Source organism: Neolamprologus multifasciatus, chromosome 10 (genome assembly GCF_963576455.1).
Source record: "Neolamprologus multifasciatus chromosome 10, fNeoMul1.2, whole genome shotgun sequence".
Lineage (NCBI taxonomy): Eukaryota > Metazoa > Chordata > Actinopteri > Cichliformes > Cichlidae > Neolamprologus > Neolamprologus multifasciatus.
The window spans coordinates 26222459-26243616 of NC_140448.1; the positions used below are offsets into that span (position 1 = coordinate 26222459).

The 21158-nt window shown below is 39.0% G+C and overlaps 1 protein-coding gene across 8 annotated transcripts in view; it reads left to right on the plus strand.

Moving 5' to 3' along the window:
* cadm1a (cell adhesion molecule 1a) overlaps positions 1-21158 on the plus strand; it is a 467431-nt gene that overhangs the window by 385674 nt on the left and 60599 nt on the right. For all 8 annotated transcript variants that reach the window (XM_085173685.1, XM_085173687.1, XM_085173689.1 and 5 more), the window contains 2 exons: positions 1739-1835; positions 11903-12075. In XM_085173685.1, coding sequence (XP_085029811.1) covers positions 1739-1835; positions 11903-12075 — 270 coding nt within the window. The remainder of the gene's footprint in view (positions 1-1738; positions 1836-11902; positions 12076-21158) is intronic.

Here is a 21158-nt window from a genome sequence, read left to right on the forward strand (position 1 = left end):
AGCAGGAAATTTAAAGGAAAACACCTTGAAAGTAATTTACCGTTTACTTAATGCCAAGTCAAATCCCCCCCGGACTAAGCAACATAGCAGCTCAGTCGTAATAACAATAACACTGCCTTTTAGCAACTTAAACATGACCTGGCCCCCTCTGATGCTTGAACACCGCTGAGTCAGGTCATGGATGTTGTTCTTGTTGCTGTATTTACTGTTAATCCTTGCACCTTTTAAGGGTTTGCTCCTCAGGCCCCATTCCCTTTCTGTTTTTTTAAAAGTAGAAGCTATTTCAAATGTTTGCCCTGAAAATTTTAACCATTATTAACAACTTTCTGTCTATCTCTACGGTTTTTAACATGCCACTGTTTATCATCGGTATAAGGAGAACGCATTTAATGGAAAGATTCCCTTTTATGCTTCCTGTTTTGTGGGGTTCCCCAAGAGTCTGTACAGGGAATCCCTGATTTTTTACCATGTACAATATAACCCTGGAAAAATCAAATGTCATGTGGAAAAGAAAGTGTTTGCAGAAACAAAGTATATCCCAGGATTTATCAGCCTGTAGAACCACTTTTAACAGCGATAACTTTATATAATTGTTTTCTGTGTGACTTTATCAGTCTCACGTCATTGTGGAGTCATTTTGGACCACTTTTCCTTCCAACATTGCTTCATTTCAATGAGATTTGTTGCATCCGTTGAGGCACAACTCTTTTAAGGTCCCACCACACCATTTCAGTTATGTTGACTTTTACTTGAACTTTTCTGCATTCTGTTGCTGCTGTGCTTAGGATCATTATCCTGTTGCATGACCCAGTTTTAATCAAGCTTTAGCTGTCAGACAGATGGCCTCAGATTTGACTCTAGAGGAATCAAATTTAAGAACAGAGAAGTTCATGTTTGACTCACTGACTGCAAGGTGTCCAGGCCTGTGGCAGCAAAACAAGTCCGATTTATCACCCATCCACTGACAGTTGGTATGAGGCGTTTGTGCCGATATGCTGCGATTGGTTTTCCCTAAAGGTAGAGCTATGCAATATGACCAGCAATCTCAACTTAAGTCTCATCTGTCAAAAGGAGATTGTTCCAGAAGTCTTTTGGTTTGTATATAACTGTATGTCCCCTTTAAAATCTCAGATTTCAAGTGCTGGCTTAGTATCTCCAGTTGTCACCAGAAGGTGCTTCATGTAATATAAGGTAAAAGAGCCCACATTAAAAAAGAGGCCAATTTCTTAGATGTACTTACCTGCTGTCTGATGACTAAAATTATGCACCAACTAATAAATTTAATCAATATTTGGTTGCTTCTTTCATTTGAAGATCCACAAAAAGGATTCGCAGTGTTGTTCGTGGGTTCTGATTTTCAGATTACTTATTTTAAGCCTTGAATGGTCAAGATCTTAGATGTGATCTCCCTGCTCCTTGGACACCTTATTAGTGCTCGAAATCCTCCCTCAGTTCATATAAATGCGAGAAGTCGGCAAAGCTGATTGACACCAACCAATGCCTCGTGCAACTTCATTGTTCTGCATGTCACTCCCAGGTTGAATTGGATTTAGCAGTTTTACGTTCTACTCCTGACCACAAATTTCAGCTTTGATGCATGTGCTTATCATTTTGTGGGGGCTGGATTATGTTGATATAAATAATTATACAGCAGACCAGAATTCATGATAAGAACTTGTAGTTTGTCACTAATGTTATCTGAATATTTAATACTTTGTGTTTTTCTCATTTTTTTCAGACAAACCAGAAGTTAAGATCGTGGTAGAATTTCCTCAGGGTCTGACCAGAGAAGGAGAGAACCTGGAACTGTCGTGTAAATTCAGAGGCAAACCCGAGTATGACACAAGCAAACACACACAAACATACACATTTAACCAATTAATAGCCATGGTGAAACAGGTATGCCTGCCTGCTAACAGTTGCACATAAGTGTATTCACTGACATACCATCAGTGCATTGTGGCGTGGGACTCTGCCTTTTACTGTTTTCCTTTTGCTGTTGAGAAGTAATGAACATAGCAGCAGTTAGCTTGCACTGGCATTAAAAAGCATCTGTACATGGAAAATACATAATTTCAAAATCTATGGTTATTCAATCACTTTTTAAAAAATTTTTTTTTTCACAAATCATGGTCACAATACATAATGAAAACGTTGGAATTATACACAAAAAACAAACAAAGAAAAAAACAAAAACAAAACCCCAAAAAGAACCCCCCTTCCCTCCCCACCCGAGGCTCATGTAAAGAGAAACAGAACAAAACAAACAAAAAATGTTTTTATATAGTCAATAAATGGGTTCCTATCACTTTTCTGCCTACAGAAGGCTGTACGGGGCTTTTGCTGTTAGTATTAGGAATACAGTACTATGCAAAAGTCTTGAGCCACCCCTGATTTCTTCACGTTTTATTTCCTCAAAGGCAGACTTTCTTATTATATTTAAAGTAGTCTTGAGCAATCGTTCTCCAGGCTTTCTGACAGTCTTCCAAATTTTTCTTTGGATGTTGGCTGCTGTTCACTCATTTTCAATCCAGTCTTTGTACCTGACCATTTTCAGAGGAATCTTTTTTTTTTCTAAGCTGCTCAACACTGAACAAAGACTACAGAGTTTGACCATCGTGATTCCCATAGAGTTAACTGAAAACTTTGCGTATATGATAACTGAGGACAAAAGAAGAATAAGCACGCCTTAAAATAAATATCTACAGCAGATGAACAGTATCCAAAAGTCATGTCTTGAAGAAAAAGGAAAAATCCACCTCAGACTTGACACAGGACCTCAGAGTTGCATCTGACCTCGGCTGATCCAACAATGGAGAGTCATCAGAAATGGTCTGAGTGGAAGGGTGGCACAGATCCCAAACACACCAATTTCCCATTTTCCTAGAAAATGTGGGGTGGCTCAAGACTTTTGCACATCACTGTACATATGGCATGTTTTTGGTTTTTGGTATTAGAAATTTGCTCACTGCTGTATTTTTTGTTCTGCAAGAATATTCTGTCTGTCGAGTTTGTACTGACTAAAGCACTATTTACGTTTTTTTAATACGTTCATTTAGGTTCTCACAACACTTAGGAAAGACCATGGTATACTTTTAATGTAGTAAAAAAAACAACAGTGACTTGACACACAGTGTGTTTATGTACATTCAATCAAAACCCAATTCAAAGTGCTTTTGTTGCTAAACCTAACCACAGATGGAAGTCTGGATGTGAAACCCGGTCCTTTGTGTAAGAGTCGCTTTGTACGCCCACCATCCACCAAAAACACCTCCTGCTGTCTATGTTACAATTTGTAAATGTGGCACATTGGCAGACAAAAACTAATGTTAATCTAATGCAGCCAGACAGTACGTTCAACCCAAGCATAAAAAAAGGAAAAACACAAAAGCACTATTAGTTTGTGATTTATTGGAGCCTTCGTTGAACTATGAGAAAACATGCAAATATGGAGTGCATATTGCTATTCACAGTATCATGCATTAATTTCATCTCAGGCTTCCAGACCATTCATGGTTACACTGCACCTTTGAAGTTATAAAAGGACATAAGTCCAAAGACTTTCCCCCTTTGTAGTTAGTATAAGACCGCAAAATAAAAGTGAACGGAGAAAAGCAGACAGAAAATATTCTACTGGATTTGAGAACTCAGAAGCAGCAGTGGGTTTAGTTGAGGTAAAATGGCGAGGACACTATAAATTTAGTTCTCTCATTAGCTAAACTGGCATAACTTATAATGCCAGTGATGAATCATTGGCTTATTGTAAGCATAGAGTTTTTATTCTCTTTTGATGGGTAACATAACATATACTGCACACACCTCCAAAGTATGTGTGTATGAGTGAGACACGTTATATATGTCTAGTGTACAGTACTGTGCAAAAGTCTTGAGCCAATCCTTCTTTATATTTTGCTCAGAAAATGGGAAATAGGTGCAGCAACTTATTGAAACGTGCAAACATATATGGAACGACTGTATACAAGGTACTGTAAAAGCAGAGTCTGTACGGTTCTAACGAGCTTCAGAGTCAATATTTGGTATGACTTCCTTTATTCTTTAACATAGCCTGAAGTCTCTTAGTCACCTTTTTTGTCATTTCTTTAACTAGTCTTCGGGAATAGTTCTCCGGGCTTCTTGAAGGCCATTTATTCCACACTGCTTCAATAATGTTGACGTCTGGGCTCTGGGCAGGCCAATCCATGACTGATAGTGCTCTATGGTGTGTTTTTCTATCCAGCTATGCTTTTACTACAGTGTGTTTGAGAACATTATCATGAAAAACAAAGCCGTTGCATGATCTCCAACACCACTGGGGAAGCTCCAAAGCATGTCAGAGCCTCCACCGTGATTTACAAATTACTTGCCACTCACCTACTGGAATCACTCCATAAGACCTGCTGGCATTGATTTTTAGTCCAGATCCTTTGTAATTATCACGCGTCTCCGTTTTCTCCCTGTTTTCATTCCGTAAGAATGGCTTCTTGACAGCCACCCTTCCACCGACACATTTCTGATGAGGCTTCGGTGAACAGCAGATGTATCAACTTAAGGGCTAGATGTGTTTCTGAGGTCCTATGTCAGGTCTTTGCAATACATTTCCATATTTTTAGGGACATGACTTTCAGATGTTTTTTTTCTGCTGTAGTTTCTTTGGTCTGTCGCTTCTTTTGTCCTCCACTTGTCTAGTTCCATCGACTTTCTTAAGGATGCACTGTTTTTGGCTAATAGCTTGCTATTAGCATCTGATTTTGGCTAATAGCTTGCTATTAGCATCTGATTTTGGCTAATAGAACCTTGTTGTTCTTAAAGATGCAATTTAAAATAGGTTCTTCGGTCAATTTTCTGTTATGTTAAGTGGCTTAACAAAAAAAAAGAATTTATCTGAAAACACCTTCTGTGGAGATACTGTTGGTTTTGTCCATTTTGGGTTATAGCTGTGGCTGAATCCATAAGCGACAACCTTTTCACTTTGTAGATATAAAAGGGCTCATTATAGGTTCATGAAAAAACTGTTATTATTTTCAGTGAACTATACACCAATGCAAACATAATAATGAGTGTTGTAAGGTAATGCGATTGTTGTCTAAATCCTGCATACTCGACTTTCCAAGTCTTCCCCATTTAGAACAACCAAGCATCTCTCAGATCTCCAGAGTTCTTCTTTAGGGGTATCTTGTTAGTCCCTTTATTATGCTGTAATATTAAAACCACCTGATTATTATTGTTTTAGGCCTCTTGTGTATGTGTTCTGGCATTGACATGTGACATTTAAAGGTGTCCTGTCATGTCTGGTGGAATGACTTTGGTAGCAGTTTCCTTGGGCCCTGTGGGTTCTGGGGTGGAGCCTGCTTGCCTTTGTACTTCCTGTGTATGTTTAATCACATGGGGATCTAGCGAGTTTGAAGGACACGTCACTACTTTGGACTCTTGGTCATGCTTATTGAGCTTATCTGTGGACTGTTTACTAATTGGTGGGCCACATTGTTCAGCTGATATATGCCAGTGCTACAGGCAGTACTATTATCATGTGGAGCGTGCGTAGTCTGTTTGCTCAAAATACCACCCACGTGAATGCCACTACTCAACATTCACTCAATTGTAACGAGATGATCCGTGCCATGTCCTGGCATTAAAAAAAGTGACTCGTGAACATTGCCTCATGGGCTAAAACTTAGTTTTTGATGACAAATTAGAAAATTGGAAATGCCAAATGTCACAACTGTGTGGAAGAGGAAGCTAAGAGTGGTACATAAACCTGACAAGCACAATGTGTTGTTTTACTCAACACTGGCTCTAGAACTAATCTTCTCGCAGACAGCAGAGATTTCTTCTAATTAGCTGATGGAGTTCAGCTGATGGATAGAATGGCTGTGAAAGTACAGTTTCAGGGAGGAAACTGTGAGTGGAATGTGATAAGGACCTGGGTCCTGGCTAGTCTAAATACCCATTACTGGCTACATAATCACGTAATTGAATGGCTTCTATGTTCGTTTTTCAGATTTCCAAAGGGGAAATTTGAAAACTGACCTGTAATTATGAAATACATCAGAATTACTGTGTGATATTTTGAGCAGGTATTTAATTACTGCTGCTTTAAAAGTGGAGGACCGAGCAGAAGGGCATTAATAATAGTGAGGGGAGTGGGTCTTAATGTCTTGCAGTTAGAATTTCAGTAGGCAGAGGGTTGAATAGGCTGGGTGTTTTTTTCCCAAATGATGAGTGATAATATTCTGAAGGTATCTAGGGAAGGTGTATGAGGCTGCGAGAGAGTATGTTGATGGATTTGAGACACTGGATATGCACTCATGAAGTCAATTTTGTGATTAAAGTTAAATGATTATTTGTGGTACACAGAGCTGTGAACAGAAAACTGTCCTCAACTAATTTTTCTCACCATTTTGAAAACTTACAGTGACTCGGTGCAAATAAGCCCTTTGAAATGCCTAGCCTTATCATCTGAAAGCTCCAGCTTGTTGCTCATTAGGATATTATTTCACCTGCATCATCCGTAAACCCAGCTGTTGGTTTGTTTAGATGGCAGGACTTTGTGATATGAGATGTAATGGAGTGCAAATGAAACCATTAGGGAGAGCAGGGTTGAGCGTAGCTCTGAGAGCCTCCGGCAGGAGACCTGCTGAACTGTTCAAATATCAATAAATTGTACTTGGTGCTGTTGAAATCTATCAAATTAGTATGTTGACAAGCTAGTGCAAATTTGAACAGAACACAATCATGAGATGAAGATGCTGTTATGAAAATTACATTACAAACTCAATGTGGCCAACTTGCAGGTGCTTCTTTTGTTCAAATTTAAAGGTAAATGGCAGCCTTAGAAAAAGGCCCACGGCATGAAAACTTAATGGTTTCTGGAATCTGCAGACTTGAAAAGCAGTTTGTATTTTTGTTTTTTAGCATACAAATATAGCTAAAAGAGGTGTTCACAACATTTTATACTGGATTTGAATGCCAACCAAGCTCGTTTATGTTTGTCATGCCCAACTAATGTCAGACAGTGTATTTATGAAGACAGACATACAAACAGATAATCGTGTTAGTGACAAATGGAACCTAATAATTGTGTTAGTAACAAATGGGCCCTGTGTACCTGGGAGCACACTGAGCACATGAATTGCGCTTCAGTAGAGGGTTAAAAAGTTTCAGAGGAAGTTTTTTTACCTTGAAATGCGGTCGCTGGTGTCACGGACTTCAGCTGTCCTCTCTGCTGGAGAGTTGAAAGTTGGAAAGTGTGTGAAATTTAGTTTTTCGGGAAAGTGTTTTGCAAAGGAAATTAGAAGCATGAAAGAGTGATTGATGGTTATTACTGAAATGTGATTGAAATTAGTTTCCTTCCTTAGAGGTCTGAGTGAGGTGTAGACTTTCTAAGCAGGTTAAAATGCAACCAAACATAAGCAATCATAATTTCTTAGTGTGTTATTAAATGGCCTGTATTTGTATAGTGCTTTACTAGTCCCGAAGGACCCCAAAGTGCTTTACACATCCAGTCATCCATCCATTCACACACTGGTGATGGCAAGCTACATTGTAGCCACAGCTGCCCTGGGGCGCACTGACAGAGGCGAGGCTGCCGGACACTGGCACCACCGGACCCTCTGACCACCACCAGTAGGCAACGGGGGAAGTGTCTTGCCCAAGGACACAACGACCGAGACTGTCCAAGCCGGAGCTTGAACCGGCAGACCAGGGTCTTTTCCTGTGTTGTAGTTGTGTCTTATTTTGAAAGAACTATTTATGCATTACCACCAGCGACCAGAGAGCATTAAGGGGCAGAGATGTTGTTAGCGCGTTTCAGGAGGACGCTGCTAATAAAGTTACACAATTACACAGTGAATTTGCATTTATTATTATATTTACAAAATACCACAGTTTTTCTCTTGGTTGTATCATTTTATTTTGTTGCATTTATCCACAACACCTTAAAGGCCGGTCCGTGAAAATATTGTCTGACATTAAACTGATCCATGGCACAAAAAGGTTGGGGATCACTGATCTACAGCATTGTGTCTCATGTCACCCTTCATTTCTTATCTATATCTATTAAATTTGGATTTTCCATGATTTTCTTTTTCAATATTTGACTATATACATTAATGGAAATATAATATATAAGGTGAAAACAGTTTGGAACAAGGTTAAGAAGTCAGTACGTTGGCAGTGCATTTGGCATCATAGTCATGGTAAAAAATGAAGCTACTGCCAATCAGACACTCTCCAGATGTTACTATGTAGTAGATCAAAATCTAGTCTAATCTAATCTGAAAATGGTTCAAGGTACAAGTTCTGGGCTGAAAAGGGGTGAAAAATTTGAAAGGCCTTCAGAAAGCCTGGAAAGCAATTGCTTAAGACCACTTTAAAAAATGACAAGAATGTCTGCTTTGTTAGAAGCGAAATACAAGGGAACGAGTGGTGACTCTTGACTGCACTTTATTTGTCAAAATCTTTGTGTGCGAAACCCTCGTAGGCACCTTCGCATTTGCCTACACAGGCAACTCTAATGCATTTCATCATGGATGACGTTATGACTTTGACATCAACAGCTGAACTCTGTTTGCAGCTGCAGAGAGCGGCAGGTTCAGCCAATGCCAGCTTTAAATTGGCCGTCAGATTTAAACCTTAGTCGTAATCCAGTCTTGACCATGAATCAAAGTTAGAACCAATCTTTAACTGTCTTCACTTTTCACTTTCCCATCTGAGGCTCAAAAACTCAGTATGAAACTCTGAAAGGTAGAAGTACAGAACAGGCAAACACACACACACACACACATACACACACGCATAGATCAAAACAGTGTGCACTCCTGAATGCCCCTCCCTTCCTCCCCAATCCCCCACCCCCTGCAGTTTTCATACTTGGCATAGAGACAAGCTCACTACCCGTATTCATTTTATAAAGATGAAAACACAATCAATACAGTGAGCCGGGAATTGGAAGTCATTTTCATTAGAGCTGCTGAGAGTTGTGCAGTCATTACCAGCAGATAGCACAGGGGGCCCCGACTGCAGGCAGCCATTTGTATTCTAGACGCCTGCCCTTCCTCTCTCCTTGCAACCCCATCTTACCTCTTCCGTCTATCTATACCTCCTTTCCTAGCTTCATTTTTCCCTCCTCACAACATCCGATGCACCTATAGAAACATTTTCTTCTAGGTTATGTTTCCAACTCCATCCGAGAAAACGACTCATATTTCTAAATGTTTTTTTTTTAATTTACATTTCACTTCACCTACAGAACACTTGCAGCAGACACGGTCCTCTCTCTTTCAAGCCATCCACCACAGCCATTAAAAACACTTGTGGTTTGTTTGTTTGTTTGTTTTGGAAATGAGCTTCAGGAGCTATTTCATATTTTTCTTTTTCCTGGATTTTTGTGCCCCTCCACCCCCCTCCCATTTGCTTGCTCCCTTCACACCAAATGTTTTCAAATGGAGGGAAACAAGTTAAAACACCACAACAAAATGCAACAAGAGAGACCATCAGCACATGCTCAGGGGAAATAACAGTAGCTGGCTATGGCCATTGAAAGTTGCAGCAGCAAAATAGAGGTGTTTTGTCTTTTTCTTTTCTCTTCACCCTCTGTGACTCTGGGCACTTTGAGCTCATTGTCATAAAAATGGAATCTGTCACCCTGCTATAAACCTCAGTCAAGGTAGAAAAGAGAACAAAGAAAGACGCTTGGTAGGCAGCCACCTACAGAGCTTCTCTAAGTATACAAGCGTGAAAAGTCTGCAATTTTAAGACAAGGCTGGTGTACGGTTATTGTTACTTTTAGAGGTACGCAAAGGTACAAATGTCATTTCGATACATCTCGGTTTGTAATGGTCTGAACTGCCATTATTTACCATTATTTATTGTTGCTTTAAACTAAAGACAAAAAGATAAAGCTGTGTTAGTTATCTTCAGAGAAATGGTAATCTGTTACCAAATGTGGGTTATGTTGTTAAAACCTGTAAATGTATGTCTACTGTAGAACAATCATATGTGTTTTACTGATTGGATCAATTTGCTAAACCTCCCTGGAATTAAATAAAAAGGGAAAATGAGATTTAGATAAAAAGACAAACATGACATTGTGACACATATAATAGACTTTGGTCTTTTTTTTCATAAAATCTTAGCAGTCAGAGTATTACTACGTAAGCGCAGTGTACCACAAACATACAGTCATTTGTAAAACAAAACAAACCTCTGAAAACAAAGAAACGAAGAATGGTGGGCTACTGTGATACTGACTGCACTGTGAAAAAGGTATTTGAGCTTGAACAAAACATGCAAACAATTAAGCAACAGTTGTCCAAGATCAGATACTGATGTCAGTCCAGAGGGTTGTTTAACTTGTTCATTTTTATATAGCCAAAAGTGCAAAACAAATGCAGACCTATAACCTCCTAAGACCCGAACTCTTCCAGAGCATGCATTTTTAATTTCTCTTTGATATTTGGGCATATTGGGGCCCGATGAATGTAAAAACAAAGAATTATCAAATGTTGTTTTTTTACCTGATTTTTGTTTCTAAGAAAAATGAGAGCCACAAATGAGGATATTTGTTAGAATTTTGATAGAACAGTGGCAGTATAATGTCCTCGTAAGTGGATATCAGGTCCTTGTAGAGCAAAAGTGAGTATTTTGGTCTAAATAACCCAAAATGTGATGTCCACATATGTGGACGCAGGGTCCTAGGAGGATAATATAAAAAAGAAAAAGAAAACTGAAAAGATGGAAGTTCTTGGTTGCCTTTGGACCTGTCCTCATACATCCATGGGATTTGTGTGTGTGTATTGCATGACCTTTACTCTGGGGCCAATCCTTAATCATTAGTTGGCCATACAAGATAATTATTTGGTAGATTGACAGGAGATTTATTACATGCATATTGCCCAAATATGAAACCTATAGCGAGTACATTAAAATGGTAATATAACCTTGGTACCGTTGCCAGTGCTTGCTGGACTGTCTGATCACTGAGGTTCTGTCTTCAATATTACATAGACCCTATAATATATCGGCTTTACCTTACAGTGTAAAATACTGTTGTTGTGAATTGCCATTATATTTTTAGTAAGTATTTTATTTAAGTATTACTTAAAAAGAAACCAAATATATATATTAACATTTTCTGTACATATACTAAATATGTATGGCTATAATGTTACAATGTTGTTTTTTAAAGGAGTATAAAATAATGTAATAAGAATTTAAATTTTCTCATAATTTGAAAATTTAGAATATGAGTAAAGATGACATTTAATTGTCATTTCTTAAACTGTTTTTTTTTTCCATTTTCATTGTCAATACAGTCGTAGATTATACTTAATATATTTACTTAAGATATATGAAAATGACAGTATGATTGCATTGTATTATTTTAAAATTAATATATATATATATATATATATATATATATATATATATATATATATATGTATATGTGTACATATGTATAAATATATGTGTATGTACACACACACACACACACACACACAAACATAAGATACATTTTCACTTTCAACCTTAGTTGTTAGTCATACTAAATAAAGGATCATGAAATAGAACTGCCAAGATTCAGCTGTGAAATATCAAGAAAAAAAATTGATGAGAAGTACTTAATGAAAAGGTTTTTCAAATAAAAATTGGTTCAGTTTATGCAGTGGACTCTAATGTGTTCCCACTTTTAAACTGCATGAAACTTGATTTTACAATTCATTCGTTGATAATATGAATGCCGTTCATATAAAACAAGGTATGCAGTATGAAATATATATATAATATATAAAATATAAAAGGTATCACTGATATAGGGGATCAATAAAAGATCTAAAAGACTGAACTAGCTGATGAAGAGCAATGTGATCTTACTCCTGTTCTTACTCTGGTGTTTTAATTTCAGGCCACAGCGGGTGAACTGGTTGAAGGTGGATGATGACGTACCGTCCCATGCCGTTATCACCGGCGCCGATCTTTACATTGAAAATCTAAACAAGTCCTACAATGGAACCTACCGTTGTGTGGCATCCAACTCAATTGGAGAGGCTTACGATGACTACACCCTCTATGTCTATGGTACGTTCATCTATCACTGATCCACTAATATTTTATTATCTCTTACTGAACAAACTTCCAGGTCTTTTCCTTTACTTTCTGAGGCTTTCTTTCTTCATAGGACCAGTTCTAATAAAGTATGAATTGTTGCTTCCTTGTACTCTCTCTGAGCTATATTAACATTTAAAGATCTTCAAACCTTTGGCCTTTTTGAAGAAGTTTTAGGAGAGTGAACATAAACAGCAGAATAATTTATTTGTAGAGTGATGAATGATTTTTAAGACTGGTAAGCAGTTAACTCTGGTGCTCATTACTAGCTCTTGGAGCACACTGAATACTCTACTGGCATAATCCAGAGTATGCAGGCCGACTTTTAAATATGGTCTCTGTTTTATTACAGCATAAACTTATTATATTTATATGAACAGCTTGTCACTGTACTCTGTTCACTTTGTTAACCTAACTGCCATGCACCTTCATGTAGGAAATACATTACAAAAACATTTGGTCTCTAATAAGCTTTTAAATGCATGATTATTGTTATTTAAACAGGATTGTTGTTCGTCTCACTTGTGCCTCAGTAACACACCTGTGCTCAAGAAACTACTTAAGATGTTGCTTCTATTTTGTTCAAAGAAAACACAAAGATCCTGTCTCACAATTGTGTCTATGTATTTTGACTGACTATTTTAATTAGACACATTTTTGCATACACACATTTTAGATTTTACAAACAAATTTTTGTGACATGTCTTGAAATTTTAAATACTTTGCTGCAAAAATGGAATTCAAGATATAAGAAGGAAATGTATTGTTAGTTTGACTAGTGGATTGAAGATGGCCTTGGAATGCAAATATAACTTAATAGTTAAACTCTAAAGTTAGAAAAATAAAAAATATCACATTTTTTGATGGCTTTAAAAATATTAAGTTCACTAGATAGTGTGGATTAGTTCCAGACTTCTGAATTTAGCTCTGAGCGTAATAAACTAAAGTTCTTGTAGGCCCTAGAAGCACACTAGAAGGTGGTCGGCAATTGGAGAAAACAATAATGGCTGCCCTTCCCTTCAGTGTGTGGTTTGCTCTAGAAGTAAACATCACGACATCTGCTCCATTGAGTTATTGCATTTTGTTTTTAATATACTGGCCCTGAGACCACAGAGTATTATTACATCCTAATATAGCTTAAGTGATTTTTATGTATGTGCCCTAAAATTTGCCTTAAATGGCTTTATGATCTTTACAACATATACCACAATAATACAGGTAAGCAAAAATTACTTTTATAGATGATGCAAAGTATGCCCTCAGCTTGCTGCCTGTATGTTGGAGTTGCTTGAGGATGCTCCACCTGTGGACTCTGTTGTCCTCTTGATAAGCTCCAATGCTCATGTGGGCATGATTGGGAGGAACGGCCTGCCAGATCTGAACTCGAGCAGTGTCCTGTTACTCGATTTCTGTACAAACCACAGTTTGTCCATAACAAACACCAGGTTCAAACATAAGAGTGTCCATAGTGCATGTGACACCAGGGCACCCTAGGCCGCATGTCGATGATCGATTTTGTAATCGTTTCATCAGATCTGCAGCCATATGTTCTAAACACTTGGGTGAAGAGCAGTGCTGAGCTGTCAACTGATCACCACTTGGTGGTGAGCTGGACAGACCTGGTATACCTAAACATGTACCAGAGGTCCCTGTCCACAAGATCTTCAACTCCCACATCCGGCAGAACTTTGACAGCATTCCAAGGGAGATTGAAGGAGGTCACTGAGGCAGTTTAACAACTCCTTGGTGGCAGATCCCCTGGGGCTGATAGAATAGAATAGAATTAGAATAGAATTCAACTTTATTGTCATTACACATGTCACAAGTACAAGGCAACGGAATGGAGTTTGCATCCATCCAGAAGTGCTTTAGTATAGATATATTACAAGATATATATATTATATATTACATACAAGTTACATTTCCATAAATATATATTACAAAAATGATGAGTTTCACCCTGAGTTCTTGAAGGCTCTGGGGTTGGAGGGTTGTCTCGGTTGACATGCCTCTACAATGTTGCATGGAGATCAGGGGAGGTACCTCTGGATTAGCAAACCGGGGTGGTGGTTCCCATCTTTAAGAAGTGGGACCAGAGTGTGTGCTCCAACTATAGGCGGATCAGACTCATCAGCCTTGTAGCAATGGGCCAGACACCCATTGCTGATTATATAACCGCTGCAAGAGCTTGGTCCGCATAGCCAGCAATAAGTCGGACTAATTCTCAGTGGGTGTTGGACTCCAACAGGGCTGCTCCTTGTCACCAATACATTATTTTTATGGACATAATTTCTAGGCATAGCCAATGGATGAAAGGCTTGGCTCAGCACCTCCAAGTCTGAGGCCATGGTCCTCAGCCAGAAAAGGATGGAGTGTCCACTCCAGAGATCGACAAATGGATTGCTGTAGTCACAGTGAGGTGAATACTGTACCAATCCATTGTGGTCAAGAGAGAGCTGAGTGTAAAAGCACAGTTCTCAATTTACTGGTTGATCTACATCCCTACCCTTACCTATGGTCACAAGCTTTGGGTAGTGTGCGAATACAAGCGGCGGAAATCAGGTTTCTCCGAAGGGTGGCTGGCTTCACCCTTAAAGATGGAGTAAAGAGTTCGGCCATCCATGAGTGACCTCCTGGGTGAGGTGTTCTGGGCATGTGTCACCGAGAGGAGGCCCCGGGGCACACCCAGGACAAATTAAATCTCTCAGCTGGCCTGGTGTTCCCCCGGACAAGGTTGAGGAGGTGGCCAGGCAGAGGGAGGTCTGGGCTTCTCTGCTTAGGCTGCTGTCCCCCTGGCTCGGACCTGGGTAAGCAGAAGAAAAGGGATGGCTGTATGGATATGATGCAACGTGTACACGGCTATATGCTATCTTTTCATCCCCCAGCTGGGATCACTGGATGAGGGGTGTGCATTCCGTTAAGCACCGGAGCTTCTGTCCACACACCTGGAGTTATACCACACCAGCTTCAGCCTACTTGGACCAGTTTTACTCATTTATGTTGCTTCCATGTTGGTCCCTTCTTTTGCTGTATGCATTTCTGTCATTCTCATAAACATATTCTCAATATGTTTTTGTATTGTTGATACCAATAGCATTTAATACCCGAGCAAGGCATTATACTCTAATGCGCTCATTTTCCCTGACCAAAATTACTTCACTATCCCTTTTGGTAGACCCTGAGCATGCAGAGAAATAATTTGGCTGCTATTGTGAGATGGAATTAGCAGAGTGGAAAGGCTTGGGGTTTTTTTATGTGGGGTGTGAAATACAAGTTCAGTGCCTGATGGACACCAGCTGAAAAGATGTTATTTACAGCAGAGCGAGCTGCTGTGCTAATGATGAGTACACTAAAACAAGAGAGGTACCATTGCAGACCAGGAAATGGCTCACTGCCACCTGCTGTATTATACTTATTAGTTATTATGTTAGCTGTGTCTTTTCCAGAACTGTTTTTTCCCCTTTTTTCTAAGGATAGTATGAAATCACTGCTACCTAACTATAGATGTGGAGCTTTCTCCAAATTTGTAACATTTATAAAAATGAACAAAATTTTTGACTGAAAAAACTTTTCCACATTTACTGAGCCACTAGGGCACAGCAACTGGTAACAAATGCAATTGAACCTCAGTAATTTGTTCATGTTGGAGAGGAGGTTTAAATCACATCTGAAGCCTCCTGCCAGAGAGGCAGTCCACACTGACAATCTCGCTCCACAGGCATTATACTAAATAGCTAAAGGACTAAATACTCTATCCTGTAGGAAAATATGATGCTGAAATTTTTTTTTTCAACTACACGTATTCAAACAAAACCATTTTTAAATAAAGTCATGCTGATGTGTTTATCATAATGGCCTTTTTTAATAATTATATTTTGCACAGAACTGTAAAACCTTTGTAACAGATGTGTGTGATTACTGAATTTAGTACTGTACAGTACTTTGAAAGAAACATTGTAAATATAGGTCAAATTCTAGCTACATTTTTAGTACAGTCATTGTACAATGCAATGTGACCACAGTAATAGTGTTATTTTGTAACAATGTAACATTGCTACTTTGTAACATGCGCACTAACCCTAAAAGTGCCTGTCTGTGCATGCAGATGTGTTTGTACTGAGGTACAACACAGATAAAAGCATCAGTAGCAGTAAAAGTTTACTTTAAACACATGTTGTCCCTAAGTAGCAAAATTCATAAATCACAACTATGCATTCTGCATAAATTTTGTGTTATTTATTGCTGGCATTTTGTGCCTCTCTCTCACTAGTCCTAACCAACAAAATCCCATGGTGAGGGCTGCAAGTCGGCCTCTCTTATCCACCCACACTCCCCCTGGTGAGAGAAACACAAAGATAATCATGGTGCAACATGTGGGCAACTAAAAGCCTTGCGCACAAAAAAAAGACATCCGCCATTAAAACCACAGAAGACCTCCATCCTTTTAGAGCTAGTCTTTTGATGACTTTGATGTGTCCGTGGGTCCCACACTCCTAATGTGTACAGTAATTCAGCAGCCAATCGTGCCAAACATTCGCCGTGCTAATGGGAAGACAGGATGTTGTGGTAGAGCTGTCAGGAGCTGATTCTCACATTATGTTTCAGAGCTCCTTCCAACACACATATGCACACACGCACACACAAGCATGCCACCTGCTGCTCCAGCACTATCAGCACCATGAAAGCATCTCTGCAGTCAACCTTTTACGTCAGCAGTAGCTTTAAGAGGGGCATGGCTCTGCACAAAAACATGACCCCTATAGGCAATCAACTGCTTGAGTGAGTCACACTGACCTCAGCTTTGTTCTCGTGTTTGTGTTCCATTTAGATAAAAATGAGCTCTGATGCATATGCCCATTTCATTTTGGTTTGTTTTGGGTTGGTGCGATAGCTTCCAGTCACACTGCGAGAGCTGTCAGTTAAACTAAATACATGGATCGTGACTACGTGAAAAATAGCATTCCACACAGCATTCCACTGCTTGCTGCCAGACGCATTGCAAGATTCATTTGAGATTGTACAGAAAAATAAACCAATGATTAAATTTTATAGTTAGAAATTATTTTTATAGCAAGTCAAAATCTAGATTACTTTAAAAATTATTAACAGACCGTTAGTTGTTATGGCTGTAATTTACAGTATAACAGGATATTATAAGCTTAAATTAAAAGCCGAAAAAAGGCTTCTCACCAAAAATGTTTCTGGTCAAGTTTGTCTCTTGCTCTTTTCTGCTTTTCAAACAACATCCCAGGAAATCTTAGTAAAATATGTAAATTATAGCAAACTATTCTCACTTTAATATTCTGTGTACCTGAGTGATTTGTGAAGTTCTGTCAGCCTAATGTTAGAATGTTCTTATTGTTACAATACACTTCCAACTTACACTCACTGGGCACTTTATTAGGTACAACTTGCTAGTACAGCATTCCAGCCCTTTTTGCCTTCAGGGCTATCTTAATTCTTCATTGCAAAGATCCAACAAGGTGCCGGAAACATTCCTCAGAGATTTTTCTCGATATCAATATCATGGCATCACACTGTTGCTGCAGATTTGTTGGCTGCAAATCCATCATGCAAATCTCCCATTCCGTCACATCCCAAAGCTGCTCTATTGGATTGAAATGTGAGTACATTCACTTGTCAGGTTCAAGAAACCAATCTGAGATTTGAGTTTTGTGACAAAGTCCTTTATCCTGCTGGAAGCAGCAATCGGAAAATGGGTACAAAGTGGTCATAAAAGGACGGACATGGTGAGCAACAATACTCAGGTAGACTGTGGAATTTAAATGATGTTCAGCTGGTGCTAAGAGGTCCACAGTGTGCCAAGAAAATATCCCACACACCGTTACACCACCAGCAGTACCTACAAGGGGATGAATGCATGTTTTCATGTTTGTTCAGACCGAATTCTGACTCTACCATCCAAATGTCACAGAATTAGACCGGGCATGTTTTTTAATCTATGCCACCAACAAACATGCAAGTTTCAAAATCACTTAGATCACTTTTTTTATCCACATTCTGATGCTCAGTTTGAGCTTCAGCACTTAGATATTTGTTAATTAAATATTTTTGTTAATGAGCAGTTAAACAGGTGTAACTAAAAAACTGGCCAGTGAGTGTGAATTGCATCCAACCTTACTGACTAAAGATTCGATTTTCCCTGACAAATTAACAGACGCAAAAATACCGAATTTAATTTAACCTTATTTCTGTTGGGATTTTAAAATCAAAGCAGAGCAGAGTAGCAACACTTCAGCATGTTTTTCCAACTATCATTCAGCTTTGCCTGGAATAACAAAAAGATGTTGGCAGTAGCTGTTTAAAAGACCTCTTAACAACAGCTTCACTAAAAAAACCCAAAACGGTTTCATGTGGCAATGCCACACAAATGAGTCAGTTCTTGATTTTAGGCACAGCACTTGGTCAATAATGCATACAGTTAGTTATACCTTTATAATGTCTTTGTTACACAATATGTGCCTGTGAGGCAGAAACGAGCAGTATGGGCTGCTGTTTAGTCCCCAGCCTCCTCCTTGGGATCTTAGTATAGCCCCTGAATAAAGAAGCGACAATATGTCTTGTTATTCCTTGGCATAGACCAAATGACCTGGTTAACATGTGTGAAAGCACACTTGTGTTAACTTGGCAGATTAAAGAGTTCCATAAAATAATTAAATGCATGCTAATTATTAGCTACCATATGTTGCCTCCAGGCTATTTCATTCAAGTCCAGTATATCAAGATCCCGCATATATATGCAGGGTAATAAAGATGAAGGCAGTAATACTAAGACAAAAAATAGAAACAAATGTAACCAATTACCAGTGTTATTGCTTTAGAATATCCAGCAATGCAAAAGGAGATATCATGAAAAAACATCAATTTTAAATGACTTCCATAAAATGAAAATTCTCTGCCACTCTGTCAACCTCGGGCCTTAAAGCACACACATTACAGCTCTGTAACTTGCAGCTATGTAAAGTCTTCATTGGACCTCCACCATCATTACTCCCTGTGCTCGGCAGCCAAAACAAATACAGCCTTATAGCCGGCATCTCCTCTAATGCATTTGAGTCCTAAATATTGTGACCCTAAGTGATGGAGAGCACCATGAGACTGGCTGACACTAACAATGTTAACAGTGAAGAAAGCAGTCTGTATTGCTCCAACTCTCACTGCCTCTCATACTTCACAGGGTAAGAAAACACAACCATCAGGGTTTTCCTTTCACAGTCGAGTGAGACCCAACGCCGAGGGGTTTTAAGTTGTTTACAGGCTGCCGCTTACCCAATAACTGAGTTCTCTTCTTCGTTCTCTTCTTCTCTGCTCCTTCACCAGCACTGGATTTTTATTGCACACTAGCAGCATGTTTAGTGACCCTGTTGCTCTCAGTCATCCTTCTGCTTGCTTTACACTTCTTCTCCTTCAAATTGCATGGCAGTTTTCCCCCACAAATCACTGTTATCTCTTAGAGTCGGATCCAACACGCCTTGAAGAGTGTCCCAAAACACCCCGTTCAAGCTGCCTGTGCTCTTAGTTGCTTAAATTGCACTTGAGTGGAAGTGAAATTGCAGATGTAAAATGTTCTGAGGAGGAAAAGTAATTCATCACTTCCAAAACAAATTTGCATGGACTTTATGTTTTAAATCCCTTCTGTCTGTTATTAAGACGTAACAAGATATATGAGAGGCAATATTTTAGATGTTTCTTTAAAATGTATCACCACAGGCAAGATGGATTGTGTCATAGTGGCTTTCACTCTTAAGTTACAATTACACACAATTTCACATGGAAATGGCTGTCAGGTCCTGTCAGGTGCCCATTACATTAATGAATATCAAAGTATATTTGTGCGTGTTTGTTCATATTCTCAAATTAGAGAGCAGCTTTTTCACTTTTTGTCTCTGAAAGAAAGAATCTCAATTCTGAATAGGTTGTACACTGGACTCAACAACAGCATACTTTCAAGAATTGTGTTGTTGCTATATTAGTTACTTTTTATATATTTTGTAATTTCTCCGTGGAAATAGAAATCAAACTTTACAGTTCAAAGACACGCAATAGGCTGATTTTTTATACACATTTACAACTTTGGAATCTGAAAAAAAGACAATTTAACAGTTGAATCAAGAACAGTTCCTGAAGAGGGCTTCAAAGAACAGATGAAAAAAGGAAAGGACTCTAACTAGATTACCTAAGAAAACAACAAATCAGTGATGCATTTATGCAGTGTTTTAGAAAAACAGAGGCAAAAGAATGCAAGTAATTAGAGACAGCATCACTCAAGGCCCCATCTACAATGTTGTTTAGCTGCTAGAATTAGGCTAGAAATTTCTGAATTTAGTTTGGAAAATAATAATGTTTTACCTGTTGATCTACCTCCCCGCTCTCACCTATGGCCAAAAGCTCTGAGTAGTAACCGAAAGAATGAGATCACCGATGCAAGTGGTGAAAATGAGGTTCCTCTGAGGAGACGGAGTAGAACTTCTACTCCTCCACATCTGAAGGAACCACCTCAGGTAGTTCAGCCATTTGACTCATGTGCCTCGTAGGTGAGATGTTTCAGGCATTTCCTACCAGGAGGACGACTAAAAGCAGGACCCAGGACGAGCTGGAGAGATTACAATTTGATGTCTATCTTGGAAACAAATTGGTGTTCCCACAGATGAGCTACAGGAGGAAAGGAAAAGGGAGGGTCTGGGGATTTAGACTGCTGTCCCTGGGACCCAGACCCAGATAAATGGAAATAAATAGACAGCAGTGCAGTATGCTATAAACTAGCCAGTGATTTACCACAGCCAGGGTGCTTGCCTGAACCTTCTGGCTGTAGCTCAGGAGGTAGGACAGGGCTCTACTAATTGGAAGGTTGGTGATTCGATCCCTGGCTGCTCTAGTTTGCTTGGCATATATCCTTGTGCAAGATCCTAACCCCAAGTTGCTCTCTGCTGAGTGTGAGTGTGTGAATGTTAGCTACAAAGTGCTTAAGTATATTAAAGTAAAAAGCACTTGTATAAATGGGTGAGTAAGGCATGTTGTATAAAGTGCTTAGAGTT